Here is an 18,093-nt window from a genome sequence, read left to right on the forward strand (position 1 = left end):
CCGAATGTGTCCAGGGGAAGCGGAGTCAGCATTTTCTATGAAGGAATTGTCCCCACACGTTTTTTGAAACTCGGGATTTGCTGTTAAAAATTGAAGCGCTGCAGGTGCAATGAAAGAGATGCTACCCAAATAGTTCAATCACATAAACAGCAAAAACTTTTGCATCAAAATTAAATACAACCACGTGTGCGTATTCAAATAGCTAAGTAACTAATGGCATTAGTTACTAAACTAATTAATTAGTTTAGTAACTAATGCCAGTGCCTGTGGGACTCACAACACTAATTATGGACATTTTAAGAAGGAATATTTACGGCATTGACCGACAGAGGGCAGATAAGATAGAATTCGTCAGGTCTAAAGAGATACCGCAAAACTAGCGAAGAAGACATGGAACCAGTCTCATTTCACACTACTCGTCTATAACACCTACTAATAACAACTTAATACCATGATGTTTGGTGTTGGTTAAACGGCTAATGACCGCTTGTGTAGAAAGGAAGCGGCAGACGACACCCAGACAGGTAATTGATTGAGCCTGAGCGTGAGTAGACTGTGATGGGGACCGCTAGCATGTGTTAGCCACGGTAGGCTAGTATTAAGAGAGGTTGGTGCCGCCGTTTAAAAATGTAAAAATTTAAAAAAAAAATCCTAATTCAAGCAGCAGTAGCCTGTACTAGTTCTTTTCTTATTGGCTAAGTTTTCATTCTCCAAATGTAGGTTAAGACAGATGTTGCGTTTAAAAGGCGGTGGTTTTTCAGAGGCTAGGACATGTGACACTACCAGTTACACCGTGCTGTCTGGCTTGAAACGCACTAATTGTGCTGTACTTTTCTCTCTTGAATGACAGGACACTGGAGCCATGGCAGCTGCACAGTCTGTGCTAACGTTTGCAGTGTGCGTCCTCATGATAACAGAGCTGATACTTGCCAAGAAGGGCTACTATGACATACTGGGAGTGCCTAAAGGGGCCACAGAGCGCCAGATAAAGAAGGCTTTCCACAAGCTTGCAAAGAAATATCACCCAGATAAGAACAAGAGCCCTGACGCTGAAGTGAGATTTAGGGAAATTGCTGAAGGTACAGCTGATTTGTTTATTTTGGCGTCTTTTGGGAAAATTAGTAGTTATCTGGCATGTCTTGGATATGATTGTTATTGTAATGTAGCGTTTGAATTCACTATCAAACAGGAAAATTGATATTTAGACTGTTAAAATTTATATTTATGAGTGACAAATAAAATGTGAACAGTACAATGTGTGAATCTGATATTACTAATACTACTACTAATAATTAATGATAAGGAACACTGATGCATGTTGGGGTTTTCTTGGTGGCACATGTTGATCCAGTGGATAAGTTTGTCCTTTAATTGATCACCAATTACCTATATTACAGTTTGGTTAGCCATGCCTTTAGCCGGGGCTTTATCAGCCACACCTTTTTTAATGTTGAGATAATAAAACTCCCTCACTTTGACTGAATTTTGTCTTTCTGTATTTCTGTGCAGCTTATGAAACTTTATCAGATGAGGCAAGAAGAAGAGAGTATGATCAGTTCGGGGACACTGATGGGTACTTCAATGGGGAGACACAAGGCAAACACAGACAGGGTGCCCACCAACCTTTCACCTTCAGTTTTGATGACATATTTAAGGACTTTGACATCTACAGCCAGAACAGGCACGCCCGACACCGAAGACACTTTGATGAACACTCCAGGTCCCACAGCAGACATAAAAGACACTTTCAAGGTGGTTTTGGAGCCGGGATTATCAATGATATGTTTGATGATATTGAGAGAATGTTTACTTTTGACAGACACAACAAACAGACTGAAAACCGGTTTCATGGTACGTCGAAACAGCACTGTAGGACAGTAACGCAGCGCAGAGGGAATATGGTAACTACTTACACAGACTGCACTGCATCATAGGGTGCAATGTAAATGACTTAAAAAATGCCTTAAAAGCATACAGCATATTTGTATTTTTCAAGTTGAAGAAAGCCAGTTGGTTTAAAATACTGTGAAGCGTGAACATTTGTGTTAAGCACTGACATTCAGGAATGACAGGCACTGAATAAACAGGCAATTTAGCTTAGTTTTAAAATTAAATAAGCTATCTTTTTCCAACATATTTCCAGCATATTTTCACTTGTGAGTGATTGTTGTAGTTTTTTGCTTAGTGGTGAAGTAAGCTGTTTTGTCAGTATTTTTTCCAAGCACCTTCTTTTGATAATGAAGTTTAAAAACATTATCTTGTTACAATTGTGGAAAAATAAACAACATAAAATTTAAGAAAAAATATATGTTGCTCAATATTGCACAGAAATGTATGTGTTATGAGTTCACCTACCACTATTTTGTACAGGTTCTTTGTAAAGGGTTTGTTATTGTAACTCCACAATCACATATACTGGCAGAAACAGTGGCAGCCAGCAGTGTTTTGCTTGCAGCTGTCAAATGAGCAGAAACAAAAAACCTGTAAACCTCTACATGTTGGTTTGTTTAACTTGTGTTTTGGAGTTTTTACTTGAAATAATAAAATATTCTTGTACTCTACAATGCTGGACCTTTTATGAACACTATGATCATGAAATTACAGCCAGTTCAACATGAAAGAAATTGGTTGATAGCTGGAAAGCTGAAAATACAAGTAAGAGAGGATTGTTTGGGACTTGGATTTAAGTGGAAATTGCTTCGTGTATGTTAATGTTTCAAGCCTCAAGATAATTTGTCAGATACAAATGATGTTGATTCAAATAAAATATGTTTCACAAAGGTTTTGCAGGCCTAGCAGTGGTTCTCTGATTCACTGAGACCCACAATGTTTCTGACATGTATTACACAACATACCACAACAATGTATTGCCTCCAATATTCATTAATCATTAATAGCTAAAGTTTATATTTAAAGAAGTCAGCACAATAGTATCAGCAAACGCTAGTATGCTGAACTTAACATACTCATTTTTTATTTGAGTTGTCATTAATTAAAACGCTTCTTTATTGTTTAAAAAATACATTGTCAATGTTACATCAGTCTGGTTGTGTTATTTCCATTAAAAACGTGTTGTTGTGTTAGGCTATGTGTAAAGTAAATTGTGGAAGGACTGTTAAAACTGAACTGACTCGGAAGCATATAGGCTTTTAATGCCTCTTGTGTACTACAAGCATCAGTGCTGGTTGAGTTTAACACTGTTAATATTCCTCATTATTTCGCTCCTGTATGAAGTGCACTTGACACTCTGCTATAATGTAGTAAAATAAGCAATAGCCAGCGCATAATAAAATGTCCAGACAAAACTTTGATTTAGAATTAAATTTTTGTCTGTGTTCCTATAAATATTTTGACGCTCACCGTGGTTACTGTTGCGTTGCGGGAAAATAATTATTACGGCTCACGATGTAGCCTCTAGGAAATGTAGTTCGGCAACAATCGAATCCCGAGAAAGAGGTGTAGCTGCGTTTGACTGTCGTGAACGTCAAGTCCCATAATGCAACTGTGACTAACTACGTGCGTAGATGTCCGATCCGAAGACAAGCCAGTAGCTTTTAGCTGCGGGACATTGAATGACTTTGTACCCGTGTGCGTTAAGAAAGTTCTCTGTTTGACAGGTTTAGAATCGGCGCTAATGGAGGCACTTATACCTGTCATAAACAAGCTGCAAGACGTATTTAACACTGTCGGCGCAGACACAATCCAACTGCCGCAGATAGTTGTTGTGGGAACACAGGTGAGAGACGTCACTTTGCTTGAAAGCTAACTTTTAGTTAGCCTGCAGCAACTTATTGTTTTGACTCTTTGTCTTCACCGCAGTTTTTCTTTCACTTTCACGCAGACACAGTACTTTCAACTGTCCATAAAAGCATAACATGGATTTTTAATTGTTGTAGTTTACTGCCATAGTAAACTAAGCAGAGTTACGGTTGACAGTTTACAGTAGTGTTTATCCACATGTTCTAGCCTTGTGGTCAGTCTCCAGAAAACAAAATCAAACGCTGTTTTTCTTAATAGAGTTACATAAAAAATTTGACCAGCCGTCTGTCGTTTTTATGGAAAACACAATTTATACTTACGACTTTATGAATAACCTAGACTAAATTTAAGTTTGCCAATTTCTGAAGAACACCTATCTACAACTAGTGCATCCCATCAGTATTTTTGCTGGCAATGCTTTAGAGAGATTTAATATACTATTAGTTATATTTATCGCATCTTTGTTAATATTACAGCGGTGAACAATTAATTAAAAACGCCTTTCACCCTGCTGTACCCAAGTGCAATTTAGTAGCACCACAAAAACTATTACTGACATGAAGTCAGCATCTATAATACAGTTTCTCACTACCTTGTGTATACATTGAAGCCTAAGTGGTTTAAAGTGGGAGGTTTTGCCTAAGGCTAATGGGATGTGACTGTCTCAGACGTATTGGCAGGGATGTGAGGGTGTTAGAGTAAAACAGGGCAAGCCAAAGGATGTTTTTGACCCATTAAGACCGGATGCAACGTGCTTGTGTCTGTTCTTTTAATGTTTGTCCTTGTCAGTGCTCTGCTTCAGTTAAGGGCAGCTCAGAGATTGCACAGAAGGTTTTAATAATTGTTTTTTTTCTGTCTTGTCCATCATTAGACCGACTTGTAGCAGTCAGACCAACTTTAGGTTTACTGCTACAGCTGCTGCTCCTACTGTGGAAGATTACCTGGCCGTTTATGCGCAATTTTCTAGCTATGTGAAGTATTTCACTTGACACTTGACACGTTGGAGATGATTCAACTACAAACTGAATCAAGCCTACAGCGCTATGCAAAAGTCTTGGACCACCTTTCTTTTCTTTATATTTTTCTTCCAAGGAGCCAGAGTTTCATGTATTGTTTTTTTTTTTTTTTAATTGGTCTCAAAATAGTTGTCCAGACTTTGTGAAAGTCTTTAAAAGTTTTTCTCTGGACATTGGCTGCTTTTTATTTCATTTTCAGTCCAGTCCTTGTAGCTGACCATTTTCAGGGGAATGTTTTCTTGTTGTTGTTGTTTTAAGCCACTTAACACTGACCTAAGAATCATTCAAGCATCAAAAACGCTCAAGAGCTAGTGTGAGTGTGTCCTTAAATATTTGAAGAATCTGGGCAAGTGGAGAATAAAAGAAGGCCTAAAAACCTACCTGTAGCAGATGAACAGTATTACACAAGAACTGAACTGAAAATCAGCGGGTCTTCAGTTTCAAATCATTCAAATCTTGCTCCTGAAGACTACTTAAAGAAATTGCAAGAAAGTTTGCCTTAGAGAGTTCAGGCTGTGAAGAAGAATAAAGGTGGTCATACAAAAGTTTGACTTTAAAGCTCATTAGAATTTTACAAATTCTGTTTCTGCCTTATGTACTGTGTTTCCATATATTTTTGCAGGTTTAAATAATCGTTGCATTATTTCCCACTTTCCATGTAAAACATAAAGGAATGAGGGGTGGCTTGAGACTTTCACACAGTCCTGTATCAATAGAAACACCATTCGTTATACTGGTGTTAATGCCTTATAGCGCTTCCCTCCTGTGTGAACAAACATTGTGCACAGGTTAAAAAACTTTCATGTTTTTTTAGAACTCCAAACTTGAGTTCCTAAATTAATACTAGTTCCTCTACTAATGCCTGAAAACATCTGTTCAGTGAAAATGGGCTTTTAAAAAAAAAATAGTGTAATGCTAACCTCACATGGGGCTTCCTGTGTGAGAGTACAGTAAAGAGAATCAGACCGAAAGTGATGCTTTTTGCTGTTATTTCTGACCATGTTATTAAAAACGATGTTCGATTAAATGAAGCCCTGATTAACCACACAGGTAAAATACATTTATTATGGTCAGGAGGTTTTTCTTTTGCGTGGGGCACCAAAATCTCCTCTGTGAATGCAAAACTGTGTGTCAGTGAAGAGTGTTTTCTGTATGCAGAAAACAAATTTTTCTGGCCAATGAATGAGTCATTCATACTTGAGCCTTTTATATGAGGCGGTTTTGTTCTCCACCCAAAAGGAGAGAGTGTGTAATTGGGTTTGTTTGTCTGTTTGTTACCAGTGTAGTGTCCACAGTTTTCTAAGTACTGTGTTTAAATTTTGCGTGGTGGTAGATACCAATAAAAGCTCGAGCTGATTTAATTTAGGTGAAAATCGGTGCAAGGTTACGCCCTTTGGGGGGAGTTTTGTTGTTTATGATCTTGTTGTTGTTACTTTCTACAGAGCAGTGGGAAGAGTTCGGTTTTAGAGAGCCTGGTTGGCAGGGATATTCTGCCACGAGGGACTGGTGTTGTCACACGCCGGCCTCTCGTCCTCCAGCTAGTGCACATCGACCAAGAAGACCGCAGAAAACCCACAGAAGAGAATGGTAACATAACTGTCTCCTCTTCTAATTTGTATGTTGATAATGAATATTTATATTTTTCTAAATAGTTAGTTTTAAAGTCAACTTTTTACACATTTTCAGCCTTTGGTGTTTGCTAACACATTTTTCAGGCTGGCATTTGTTTAGTAGTTGGATTAGTCCACTATGCTTCACATTTACTGACAAAATTTACAGCTTTAATAAAATTTAAAATAAAGGGAGCTCTTTAAACAGATTCTTAATTGATTGTTATTGTTAGAGCAGTTAGAGTGACTTCGTATTGATGGATGGATAGTGTTATTATCTCTGATTGAGAACAGATGCCACCCGCTTCTCAGTAAAAAAAAAAACAAAAACAAGGAACTGAAATGTGCCAAGATCCTGCGTGTAGTTTGTCCTGTCCTCTGGGAATGACTGCAGAGTGACTCTGCATTACTGCAGAGTCTCATGCAGGGGCTGCAGATTGCCGAGTTAACTCTTTTCTCTCCTGTCATCTCTCTTTAACCGCAGAATCCAAGAAAAACGGACGCCTTTACAAAGGTTTCCTTTTCCCATGTTCTCTATCCCACTGTGTTTGTATCTTATGTAATCAGCCCCCCACCAAATCCAACGCTCCCCACCACCCATCTCTTTTCCATATTTGTCCCCATCTTGCCTTGTATTTGTATAGCTTTTCCAAAACTGCAAAACCATGTGGCTTCATCTCATGCCCTTCTGCCCAAATAGACTGGTGTCTGTCATTTGAAGTTTGTCAAAGAGACTTGGCATATTCTGGTCAAAAAATATACAATTTTGTTGAAAATAATTTTAAGGGCCTCATAGAGCAGCTTTCTTCAGATGAACAACAGACCCCAACCTGTTGATTATTGCATCAAAAATCAGCTTACTTTGTTTTGTTTTTTTTTTTTTAATAGCCTTTCTAGGTTTCTGCTTTCCAGAATGCACTTTATTTTTGCTTTAGGTTATTTACTCCCTTTACTGTTATGTGAGAAAAACTCTTCAGCTGTGGCACCTTCTCCTCTGAAGAGTTTATCTTTCACATCCTTGCCGGCAGAAAACACATTTAAATCAGGGATGTAATAATAGTAACGTTTGTCTCAAGGCCACATCTGTCACGTAACCTGTATCTAAAACATCTGTCCTCGACTTTGTATTTCTGCAGGCATCGATGGAGAAGAATGGGGCAAATTCCTACACACCAAAAACAAGGTAGACTTTTCAGCCTGTTTTCCGCAAGGCTAACACTCTCATGCCACTGCTGTACTGTGTATTAGAAACATCTGAATATTTCATATACAAAGGTGAATCAAGACATATCCTTGTTCTTTGCCCCATATTTACTTTGACACATATGCATTGAACAACGACATTTTCTGGTTTTGCGGCATGCCTCAAATGTATAACATGTAACAAGATCAGGCACACACACCCTTTCAGCTGCTAAAAATATCTTTTTGGCCACAGGGCTAATGTCCTCCAAAGCTACATTGTGTCTTTTTCTGAGTTTCATTTACTGTAGTTCTTCATGTTTGAACAAATAAGCTCTTATGATGTGCTGAGAGCCTCGTGATATCAATTGGATTTTCTCAGGATTTCTTTGTAAGTGTTCCCTGTCATGTACTTTCTGCTCCTCTCGGCTGTCCTTGTTGTTTCAGTGTCAACAAATGCTTTTTAAAATTAATGTTGCTCATTCTTACCCCCTTAATATTCATGGTTAAATCATCTTTTCAGATCTACACAGATTTTGAGGAAATCAGACACGAAATCGAGGCAGAAACAGAACGAATTTCTGGCAGTAACAAAGTGAGTGTGAAACATGAAAGGAGAAAATGGATGAGCTTTAAATGTCCACACCAACCTGAAAGGTGCTTTATTATGTTTGCAGGGAATTAGCGATGAACCCATTCACCTAAAAATCTTCTCTCCACAAGTTGTGAATCTCACATTAGTGGATCTTCCTGGCATCACCAAGGTAAGACAAGTTTGCTTCTCCAAGTCTAGACCTGTGTGATCTAGAAGATAAAACGATCTAGCAGATACATTTCATACAGGGTATCTCTAAGTTTTGAAAAGGTTTAAAAACCATGAATAGTTCTTCCTTTAAAAAAAAGTCCTTAAAAGCAACTGCAAGTCTTGACTTTGTGCTGGATCTAAGCTAGTTGTACGTTTTATAACAGGAACTAGGAAGCATATTGATCCATATTGTACATTAGCTGATTTAATGGGGTTTTTTTTCTCCTTGCTCATGTATCTCTGTCCAGGTCACATTCATTGATTATTCAGATAAAGCTAGTTACATGTAGCTTGGAAGGACTGACAAGTGTTAAATAAATGTACTTACATGAGTAGTTATGTGGTTGTAGGCTTTAATACCCCACTACTATTTATTAATCAGCTGTGGTCATCTGCCATGGATAAAGTCTACTTGTATTTGTTAAAACAGGTACCGGTGGGAGATCAGCCCAAAGACATAGAGATCCAGATCAGAGAGCTGATTTTAAAGTATATCTCCAACCCCAATTCAATCATCTTGGCTGTGACTGCTGCCAACACAGATATGGCGACATCAGAGGCTCTCAAAGTGGCCCGTGAGGTTGACCCTGATGGTAAATGGCATCCCTGTTTTGCTTTGGTTTCCTCTTCTCTTCTGGTTGTTTTTACTTAAATCAGCACAAGCCTTTATTTTAATTTCTCCCTCACGTGCTCTTTGCTTTTCTTTCCTCAGCACTGGTTTTTTAACATTGAGTTTGTGCGTTCTGTGTTTAGGTAGGAGGACGCTAGCAGTGATAACCAAGCTTGACCTGATGGATGCTGGTACGGATGCCATGGATGTCCTGATGGGCAGAGTCATCCCTGTTAAACTGGGCATTATTGGAGTAGTAAACAGGTATCGGTGCAGTGAGTGGTCACACAAGGCAAAACTGCGCCTTTTAAGTTCAACTCACCCTCATAGTTATTTTTGTTTGTGCACTTGATCAGGAGCCAGTTGGATATCAATCAGAAGAAGCTGGTGGCAGATTCTATTCGAGATGAACATGCATTCTTACAAAAGAAGTACCCCTCCCTCGCAAACAGAAATGGAACCAAATATCTGGCTAGAACATTGAACAGGTATGAAAGTGATACATTATGTATTTATTTAAATTTCAAATATTGACCTTTTTTTTTTTTTTTTTTTTTTTAGCCTAATTGTTTGAGTTTTACTCCCTTCCTAACAAGATGAAACATAGCACTGGCTACACTAGTTCGTAACAAGCCTGCCGACTTCCTTTCATATTACCACAGGTTACTGATGCACCACATCAGAGACTGTCTCCCTGAGCTGAAGACGAGGATCAATGTGCTGGCAGCGCAGTATCAGTCTTTACTCAACAGTTACGGTGAACCTGTCGAGGATAAGAGTGCCACGTTGCTGCAGATTATCACCAAGTTTGCTGCAGAGTACTGCAACACAATAGAGGGCACGGCCAAGTACATTGAGACAGCTGAACTGTGAGTTACACAACTCTAAACTGCATTTACTTTGTTATGCCACCAAGGGGCGCTAGCATCACACTCTCCTTAATGAAAGCACATTCTGCATCTGAGTGTGTGCTTTAATGTGGTCCTTTCTCCTTCTCAGGTGTGGTGGAGCACGGATTTGTTATATATTCCACGAGACGTTCGGTCGCACGTTGGAGTCAGTCCATCCTCTGGGCGGTCTGACAACCATTGACGTGCTCACTGCAATCAGAAATGCAACGGTTGGTTTCTGTGACATCCGTTAATGTGATTGTCTTAAAATGCACTTTTTTCAAAGCTTACACTTTAATTGCCTTTGTCAGGGCCCGAGGCCGGCTCTGTTTGTGCCCGAGGTTTCGTTTGAGTTGCTTGTGAAGCGGCAGATCAAGCGTCTGGAAGAGCCCAGCCTGCGCTGTGTGGAGCTCGTTCATGAGGAGATGCAGAGGATCATCCAGCATTGCAGTAACTACAGCACGCAGGTCAGACACGCCCTCACCAGCGACTAAAGCACAGAGGTGTGCTGTAATTGCAGAAGGCTGTAACATTAGGCTTTCATTTTGATTGATTGTTCATCATCTCTGCAGGAGTTACTGAGGTTTCCAAAGCTTCATGATGCTATAGTAGAGGTGGTCACATCCCTTCTCAGAAAAAGACTCCCAGTCACAAATGAAATGGTCGGGACCTCCTCACACTTGTGGTATTTATAAAGGAAGTTAACAAACAGCCCCTAATCTGAAAAACCTATTTTCTGAATCGATTTTCAGGTACATAACTTGGTTGCCATTGAACTGGCGTATATCAACACCAAACACCCCGACTTTGCTGATGCCAGTGGCCTTATGAACAACAACATTGAAGTAAGAGATTAGCCACTACTTTCATTATATTTATTTAATGCAGCGTTTGTGTAATCCTCTTTTGTCACCTCACACTGATTGTTTTTAATTATGATTTTTCTTTTCCAGAAAAGGGAGAACATTTTCTCTTCTTCTGCTTGTGATATTTTTCAAAATTTTGTTTTTGTAGGAGCAGAGACGGAATAGACTGAGAGATCTGCCCTCTGCCGTTCCCAGAGATAAGGTACAGTTTGTCTGTCTGAGAGTAACTGCTTTGTGGTAACGCACTTTAACTTCTTCTTTCCTGCATATGTAGATTTATTTAGTCAGGACAAAACCAGCTGTTCACGTATACATGCATGTATAAAGTTATAAGAATATAATAAAATACACAAATAAAAAAATTATGTGCTTTCAGTCTGCTTAACCTGAAGCTGCCCAACTTGTATGTCGGGCATTTCTTCTATCTTACTGTATGTAAGGCTCATGCACACCTTCCGCTTATTGCTCCTGTCCATGCTCCTCTCCTTTCTTCCTCATGTCTTTCTTTAGTCCCTTAGAGATCCTGGGGGGCAGTCTCTCTCCCCCACCGAAACTTCTGCCCATGAGGGCGAGGTCACTAAGGTGTGTCTTGTTCATTTCCCCTGCCTGTGTCTACATCTGCCCACCCCCAGACTTTCTTTGATTCCTTTAAAATCAGCCAAGCTGTGTTTCTTTGGCCCTTACACTTTGATTTGCATCTAACCCTATTTTCTGCATGCTGGTTGCACAGATAGAAAAAGCACAATTCCCAGCTCAACTGAAATGACATGGGGTTTTTGTTTTGTTTGGTTTTGTTTTGGGGTTTCTTTTAATGGAGAATTGAAGAAAACCTTACTAGCACTGGTAGACTATATGATATGGACACTCTTTGTAATTTTATTATATATTCACTCCAAAGAAAGATATTCAATATCTGGTTTAGGTAAATCTGTTACATTTTGTGCCAAGAGCAATTACACTCAGGATTCCCTTTGCTTGCTCAGTTCACAGTCAGGACAATGAGCACCAATCTGGATGAACGTCTTTGTACTGAAGTCAAAGAAGACCTATGGCATGCTGATATTTGAAGCATGTCAAAAATTATCAGGAAATTCCTTCTGGATGTGCTCTGTTTTTTTTTTTTAATGTTGGATCAGCTGATGATTTTACTTATTTTCATTACCTCTTATATCTCTCCCCTCTGTAGGGAGCAGCCAGTGTTTCTCAGAGCTCTTCTGTCAGTGACCAGACAGACAGTGGCACGGGCAACTGGAGGAGCATGGTGAGAAAGGGCGAGGAGGTTCCAGCTGGTGACAGGGCCATGCCCCAGCCTCTTATCACTGCAAGTCCCCAGAAGGGCCATGCTGTCAACCTATTAGATGTGGTGAGAACTCTGCATTTGTATAAGCAGGTTTAAAAATTGTTTTTGCTTGATGGCAATATCTCGTATTGGTAAAATGTGCTGTAGATGTATTGTAAGTGCACTAATCTGCCAAATATTATAGCTATTAGAGTTTCTCTTATTTCATTGTCAGCCTGTTCCAGTATCAAGAAAGTTGTCTGCTCGGGAGCAGAGAGACTGTGAGGTCATCGAGAGACTCATCAAGTCATATTTCCTGATTGTTCGGAAAAACATCCAAGACAGGTAAGGATTCACGGTTTTTCATCTGCTACAGAGTAAACGTTAACATCGTTAATCCTTACTATGCGTTTTACTGTGTTTGGCCTCAGTGTACCAAAGGCAGTGATGCACTTCCTGGTGAACCATGTGAAGGACTGCCTGCAGAGTGAGCTGGTGGGTCAGTTATACAAGACGACGCTGCTGAGCGACCTGCTGACAGAGTCCGAGGACATGGCTCAAAGACGCAACGAGGCTGCTGACATGCTCAAGGTGACAGATTCATCACAAAAAAGCATGAGCCAATGTCATACAAAGTTATATTTTATCCAGTAAATATAATATTGTGGCGTGTTGAGGGAGCAGCTAGTTCTCTCTCATCATGCTCTAGGACATGTGCTGCTGTTTAGATGTTCTTGTTTTATTGTTCATGGTTACTTTTAACTGTTGTCTTAAATGTTGTGTTTATACTGCGGTACAAAGTCACTGACAGTTATTGTTTTATAGAAAGAATGCAGTACCATAAATCAGTTCTGTTACGCTGTTATTGACCCTCGAAGCACAGTGTAGCACCAGCAAGTGTTTAATAAAGAGCTCCCCCTACCAGCTTGGGGTCAAACAGCAAGCTCAATCTGTGTGTGGAGCTTCCTTGTGAAGATTCCTCTGCATGCCACAATATATAACTTCTTTTTGTAAAGAAATGTCTTATGAATTAGGAAAAGCCTTAACTATTTAGCATGCTTTGTTTATGGCAACATTAGAGATATACATGGTTCCTCAGTGCTCTGAAGTTATTGTTGCACTGACTGTTCTGTGAATACAGCATCTTTCTGTACAAAAGTTCATTCAGACATTTGTTTGAAGCCAATATGAGTCACGAGAAATGAATCAATCTAGCAGATGATTTTTCAAATCTTTTTAGCATAAAAAATCCCTTTACTTACCGCAGTAAATCAGACTTGTGATTCTCTTGTGTGACTTGATGGAGAAACTGTATATCCCAGTATGATCCTAATGCGGTGTGATGACGACATTAAAATCAGTTATTAGATTACATCTGTCTTCTCATCTCTGTGTCTAGGCGTTGCAGAAAGCCAGCCAGGTGATAGCAGAGATCAGAGAAACCCACCTGTGGTGAGGATGAGCAATCTTTCAGCAAGCTCTCTTCATCCTTGTGGGGACCCTCACCGTCTTCATGTGGACCATCCACCTCCCTGTCGAGACATGCAGCAGCTCAGGCTGTAGAGACAACTCAGAAATGCACTGGTGTGGATATGTGTATATGGAAACATAGTTTTAATGTACAGCAAGGAAGTAATAATCAGGGGAAGTACATTTTAGTCACTCGCCATGGGCATCACGTATACTTCTGTCCTAGATTATTATATTTTTCTTAATGTAAGTAAAACAGTACATAAATAATATTATACATCACCACTATGTGGAGCCTTGCTGAGGAATATGTGCTCTAACTGTAGATTTTGATTAAAGCTACAAATGAAAACTCATGTGACACCATGTATATGCCCTCTTTATTGGATTTTGAAGTAATTTGTGCACTGCAAAAGAAATGCACTTTTTTTTTAATTGTTAACATACCCCATACCAATACATCATACATTCATTATTTCTTTATTTTTAAAGCGACACAAGAACAATGCAAAATTAGACACATTTGCTGTTCAGTGTGAATTTTTGTGTAAGAGTTATTATAGTGGACAGATTTACACAGAAACACTTGTTTTGTACTTTTATGACCATAGTAACTGACACATAACCCTACAAAATAGAAGAATGAACACATGGACAATAGACACCAGGGTCCATCGCTGGTGTCACCGTCTGCCTCGACTCTATCTTGTAGCAGCTTTATCTCACCCGGCCCATCTTGCCTTTTCCACGACCTTTGGCACTGAAAATTTTCGAGATACCAATGAGTTTAATAAACACGGATATCATATAGTTTCATTATTTAGCAATTCGACATACCATTACCCAGGGTACAGATGTTAAAGACAGAAATATAAAGACTGGGGGAATCATGAGATGATGTGGAAATAATTAAGTTGGTAATGTTTTAAGTGCAGAAATTGAACCGCAAACATTTAAGGCTTCTTTTGACTTTATGGGGGTATGCTGTCAAGCTGCATGCTGTTTGTTTAACAGAAAATAAATTCAAACTATAAGAACAGGGTACGTGATGTGTTTTTCTAATAATGTCACAGATGACACTGTGTTTTTTAGAACATAATACACTCATAACTGCGGTCTCTGATCTATTTTCTGATTGTCAGTGGTGAAATGTGAAATCTTATCTTAGAAAAGTGTGAAAGGGAGCAACAGAAGCTTTATGTAAGACAAGAAACCTTAGAAGGTCATCAAAATAGGAAGAGATCCAGCGGGGGAGCTGTGTGCTTACCTCTGGTGATCCTGAACACGAGCGAGAAGCAGGTTGATCTGCAACGGCACATAAACATCTCCTCAGTGTTTTGAAATAAAAAGGCTGATAATCTTACACAACGGGGTCTAATGTGAATCGCGAAACTAGCAAACTACACCAACAAATATCAATAAATGATAAATGCAGGATGGTTGCCTTCAGGTGTTTCTCGTGCTGTTGGTCATAAATACACTCAATGTTCTATTTTGTCTTTTTAAATAATGACAGTAATATCACAGAACGGATTAATAGTTTATGACTTACATCATATTTCTGTCTTTTAAGTTTCTCACTGAGGTCGAACTTCTCAGCCTCCAGCCCCATCAGTGACTGCCACAGTTCTTTGGCTTTATCCCTAAAGAAGAACACAACTGTCATTACAAAGAAATTCATACCAAAAAATATCAAATTACCTATTACTATTAAATATGTTGCAGTATTAACACGAGTTATCTGTGGCCAATATTTAGAAACATAATGAACTATAAATACTGAAGAAGCCCTGCATAGTGTTGTCATACTTGAGTTTATCCTCGTTCAGGTGATCAACGTTAAGAGGTTTCTTGCGTTCAGCCAGTATCTTCTTCTTCTTCTCTCTCTCAGTTGTTTTCTTGCCTCTTCTGGTGTCACTCTGCGTAACATAACATAAAGAATGAGCATGAGTCCGCCTCAACATTCTCTATGTATTATTATTATTATTAACTTATTTTAAACTGCATTCCAGCATATGTACAAGTAATCCCCTGGAAGTCTTCAGAGTGCTGGGAATGCTCAGTTTCAGACATTTTTTCCACCTTCAAGGCTTCTGTTTATCAGAGACAGCCAATTAAAAGAGAGAGCTTAATGGGAGAAGAGTCGTAAAGGTGGAGTAGATAAAACCAGCTTTGTGGATAAACTGAGGGGCCCAGTACTTTTAACTGTAAATCATGCAAAGCTATTGCAGTAGGAGCATCACAGTGGACTATCCACTCAGGTGATCCATTCTCATTAAGTCAAGCAAGCAGATGTCTGCTTCATACTATTCTAATTCTGTCATTCATAGGAAACTGAGAGACCTTCTGTCCAGCACCGTACTGCTGAGACATGTTTGAGAGGGCCTTCTTCTTCTTTGCGTCCTCATCCATCTTCTTCCTTTGTTCCTCCTGCTCCTTACGCTCCTTCTCCTCCTGCATGCAGCACAAGCCAATCATTCAATACTGTTTTCGCTGCAGGCGGAATAATAAACTGTAGACTGAAGGTGTAAATCCACGTCCGTACCGCAAGTCTGTTCTGTCTCTCCTTTTCTCTCTCCGCCCTGATCCTTTGCTGCTCGGCTCTCTCAGAACGACGCTTCTCCTAAAAAAACAACAACCAAGAAACACACAAAGGTGCGCGCAGTCACGGTGAACTTCAGCCGGGTACAGACACTGTGACTGCTCTGCAACCAACTCACAATTCTATTAACGAGGGCAATGAGTTCTTCTTCCTCTTTCTTCCTCTGGACAAAGTGAGCCTCGATCAGAGACTGCAGCTCAGCTAGATCCTTCTCCTGACGTTTCCTGTAGATATCCTGCGTCAAAAAACCAAACATTGTGAGAAATGTGTCTGGTCAGTTTCAAACGGAGAGACGTTTGATGAGGCTGACTCACATCAAAGTCCACCTTTTCACCATCAGGGATCTTCGGGGCCGAAATGTTTGTCATAAACCTGCAGGTGTGAACAGTTTATCGTTGTATGATTCGTCCTAAGTGAGGTTTAAACTGCTCAACGTAAGGAAAGTTGAGAAACTTACTTAGGCTTGGGCTTTGAGTCATCTTGTGCTGATGACCAGGAGCACACATGATTAGTAAACTGGAAATGAAATCAGGTGTATAAAATAATGGGTAGATGCAATTTTCTTACCATCTTCTTCCCTGGAAGAGAGCAGAAACATTGACACAATTAAAAATGTCCTCTTAAGTACACAATACCACAAGAATCATAAAGCTAATAAAAAGAAATGTTGCACTTATAATAACATGAAGATAAAAAAAAGTGTAAAACTGATCACATACTGAATTTCTTCCTCCCCGACTTCTTCTGTGTCAGACATTTTGTTAAGGGTGAGCTCTGCAAAATGGACACCCTATTAGCCTATATTTACACCAACAAGTATTTCTGATCATTAAGCAGCATAGTAGATCCTGAGATAGCAACCGTTCACACAGTTTACAATGAGGGTCAGTGTTGGATCAGATATCTTAGCCTGGCCAGAGATGAAGATGTCTATTCTGATCTTTAACTGGACAACAGCAGCAACACAATAACTGGAAAACACTCCTACTTAATATGCCCAAATAAAACACTTCTGTATGTGTATTTAAAAGGTACACATGGTTATTCAACTAAATGTGATCAAAGTCCTGTCACAAGTGTGAAATTACTGATGACAACTATAAAAAAGTGTTTTATTACTGTGTAGATGGTGATGCTGTAGGCAGAACGGCTTCAAATGTAAAGTTAATATCTCCAGTTAAGTTTGAAGTAAAACATTGAAATTCTACTCATGTGTAGAATGTGTTATTTTCTACGTCTGCTTATTATTCTGCCAATAACAATTTTTTATTATAACAAAATGTAAAAATAAGTAAAAATGATGAATTTATCAATAGTGTCTGTGTGAGTACATGTACAAGCTGCTGTACAGTCACAGAAGATGTTATAAAGATGCCATGGAGACAATTTTGTTAGATTTGTAATGTGGCTTAAAAAGATTTCAGCATGCTGCAAAAACAATCCAAGTCCAGATTTCATTCAGTGATAAACTAACTGATCAATTAATTCAGTTCAATATTTAAGGTTAAACAAGGCTTTGATTTATTTGATAACATTTCCCCACACAGAGTATGCGTGCCCTTACCTGTGACCCAGACAGAGGAGCTCAGAGGCGGGCGACAGACTTCAGCTCCTTGAACTTAACAAACAGGTTAAGCATCAAGGATACATAGTCCAGCCCTTCTGACTCATGTGACTGCGACACCCTATGGCTGATCAGTCTATTGTTAGAGAGCTGGACATTACAGACACACAAGGAACTAGATACTAACACACACACACACACACACACACACACACACACACACACACACACACACACACACACACACACACACACACACACACACACACTCATATATGTTACATGTTTTGCAGGTAGATTCCTGCCTTGTCACCCTCCACTGTGTTTTCAACACACCATAATTTCACAAATGGTTACAAATGACAGCATTTGCTTTCATTGGTTAAAATTAAAACAGAACCAGAACTTTTTTTTCCTCCATTTTTTTTTATTGCTGAAGC

General features: G+C 39.3%; 3 protein-coding genes across 5 annotated transcripts; 2 read left to right on the top strand and 1 right to left on the bottom strand.

Annotated features, from left to right (window-relative positions):
- Positions 1–365: 365 nt before the first annotated feature.
- Positions 366–2,868, top strand: dnajb9a (DnaJ heat shock protein family (Hsp40) member B9a). The gene is made up of 3 exons (XM_063481012.1): positions 366–524; positions 851–1,079; positions 1,510–2,868. Exons 1-3 carry the CDS (start codon positions 480–482, stop codon positions 1,932–1,934), a joined length of 699 nt encoding a protein of 232 aa, XP_063337082.1. The 5' UTR covers positions 366–479; the 3' UTR covers positions 1,935–2,868.
- A 654-nt stretch (positions 2,869–3,522) lies between these two features.
- On the top strand, positions 3,523–14,524 carry dnm1l (dynamin 1-like). 3 transcript variants are annotated; one of them, XM_063479360.1, is made up of 20 exons: positions 3,523–3,736; positions 6,218–6,362; positions 6,870–6,899; positions 7,522–7,568; positions 8,091–8,162; positions 8,245–8,331; positions 8,803–8,965; positions 9,126–9,246; positions 9,339–9,470; positions 9,645–9,851; positions 9,982–10,102; positions 10,184–10,339; positions 10,445–10,534; positions 10,625–10,717; positions 10,887–10,940; positions 11,249–11,320; positions 11,925–12,101; positions 12,253–12,362; positions 12,449–12,608; positions 13,417–14,524. In XM_063479360.1, the coding sequence occupies exons 1-20, from the start codon at positions 3,635–3,637 to the stop codon at positions 13,471–13,473; spliced, it is 2,196 nt and encodes a 731-aa protein (XP_063335430.1). In that variant the 5' UTR covers positions 3,523–3,634; the 3' UTR covers positions 13,474–14,524. The 3 variants fall into 3 exon arrangements, with proteins under 3 accessions (XP_063335430.1, XP_063335427.1, XP_063335429.1); XM_063479357.1 differs by lacking the exon at positions 11,249–11,320; XM_063479359.1 differs by lacking the exons at positions 6,870–6,899; positions 11,249–11,320.
- On the bottom strand, positions 14,139–17,716 carry tnnt2d (troponin T2d, cardiac). Its single transcript, XM_063479361.1, has 12 exons — positions 17,654–17,716; positions 16,809–16,863; positions 16,657–16,667; positions 16,547–16,574; positions 16,404–16,461; positions 16,208–16,324; positions 16,033–16,110; positions 15,831–15,941; positions 15,297–15,406; positions 15,040–15,130; positions 14,755–14,792; positions 14,139–14,247 (listed from the first exon to the last, which is right to left on the bottom strand). Exons 2-12 carry the CDS (start codon positions 16,844–16,846, stop codon positions 14,205–14,207), a joined length of 723 nt encoding a protein of 240 aa, XP_063335431.1. The 5' UTR covers positions 16,847–16,863; positions 17,654–17,716; the 3' UTR covers positions 14,139–14,204.
- Between the last annotated feature and the right edge of the window lie 377 nt (positions 17,717–18,093).

Source organism: Pelmatolapia mariae, linkage group LG7, assembly GCF_036321145.2.
Source record: "Pelmatolapia mariae isolate MD_Pm_ZW linkage group LG7, Pm_UMD_F_2, whole genome shotgun sequence".
Classification (NCBI taxonomy): Eukaryota; Metazoa; Chordata; class Actinopteri; order Cichliformes; family Cichlidae; genus Pelmatolapia; species Pelmatolapia mariae.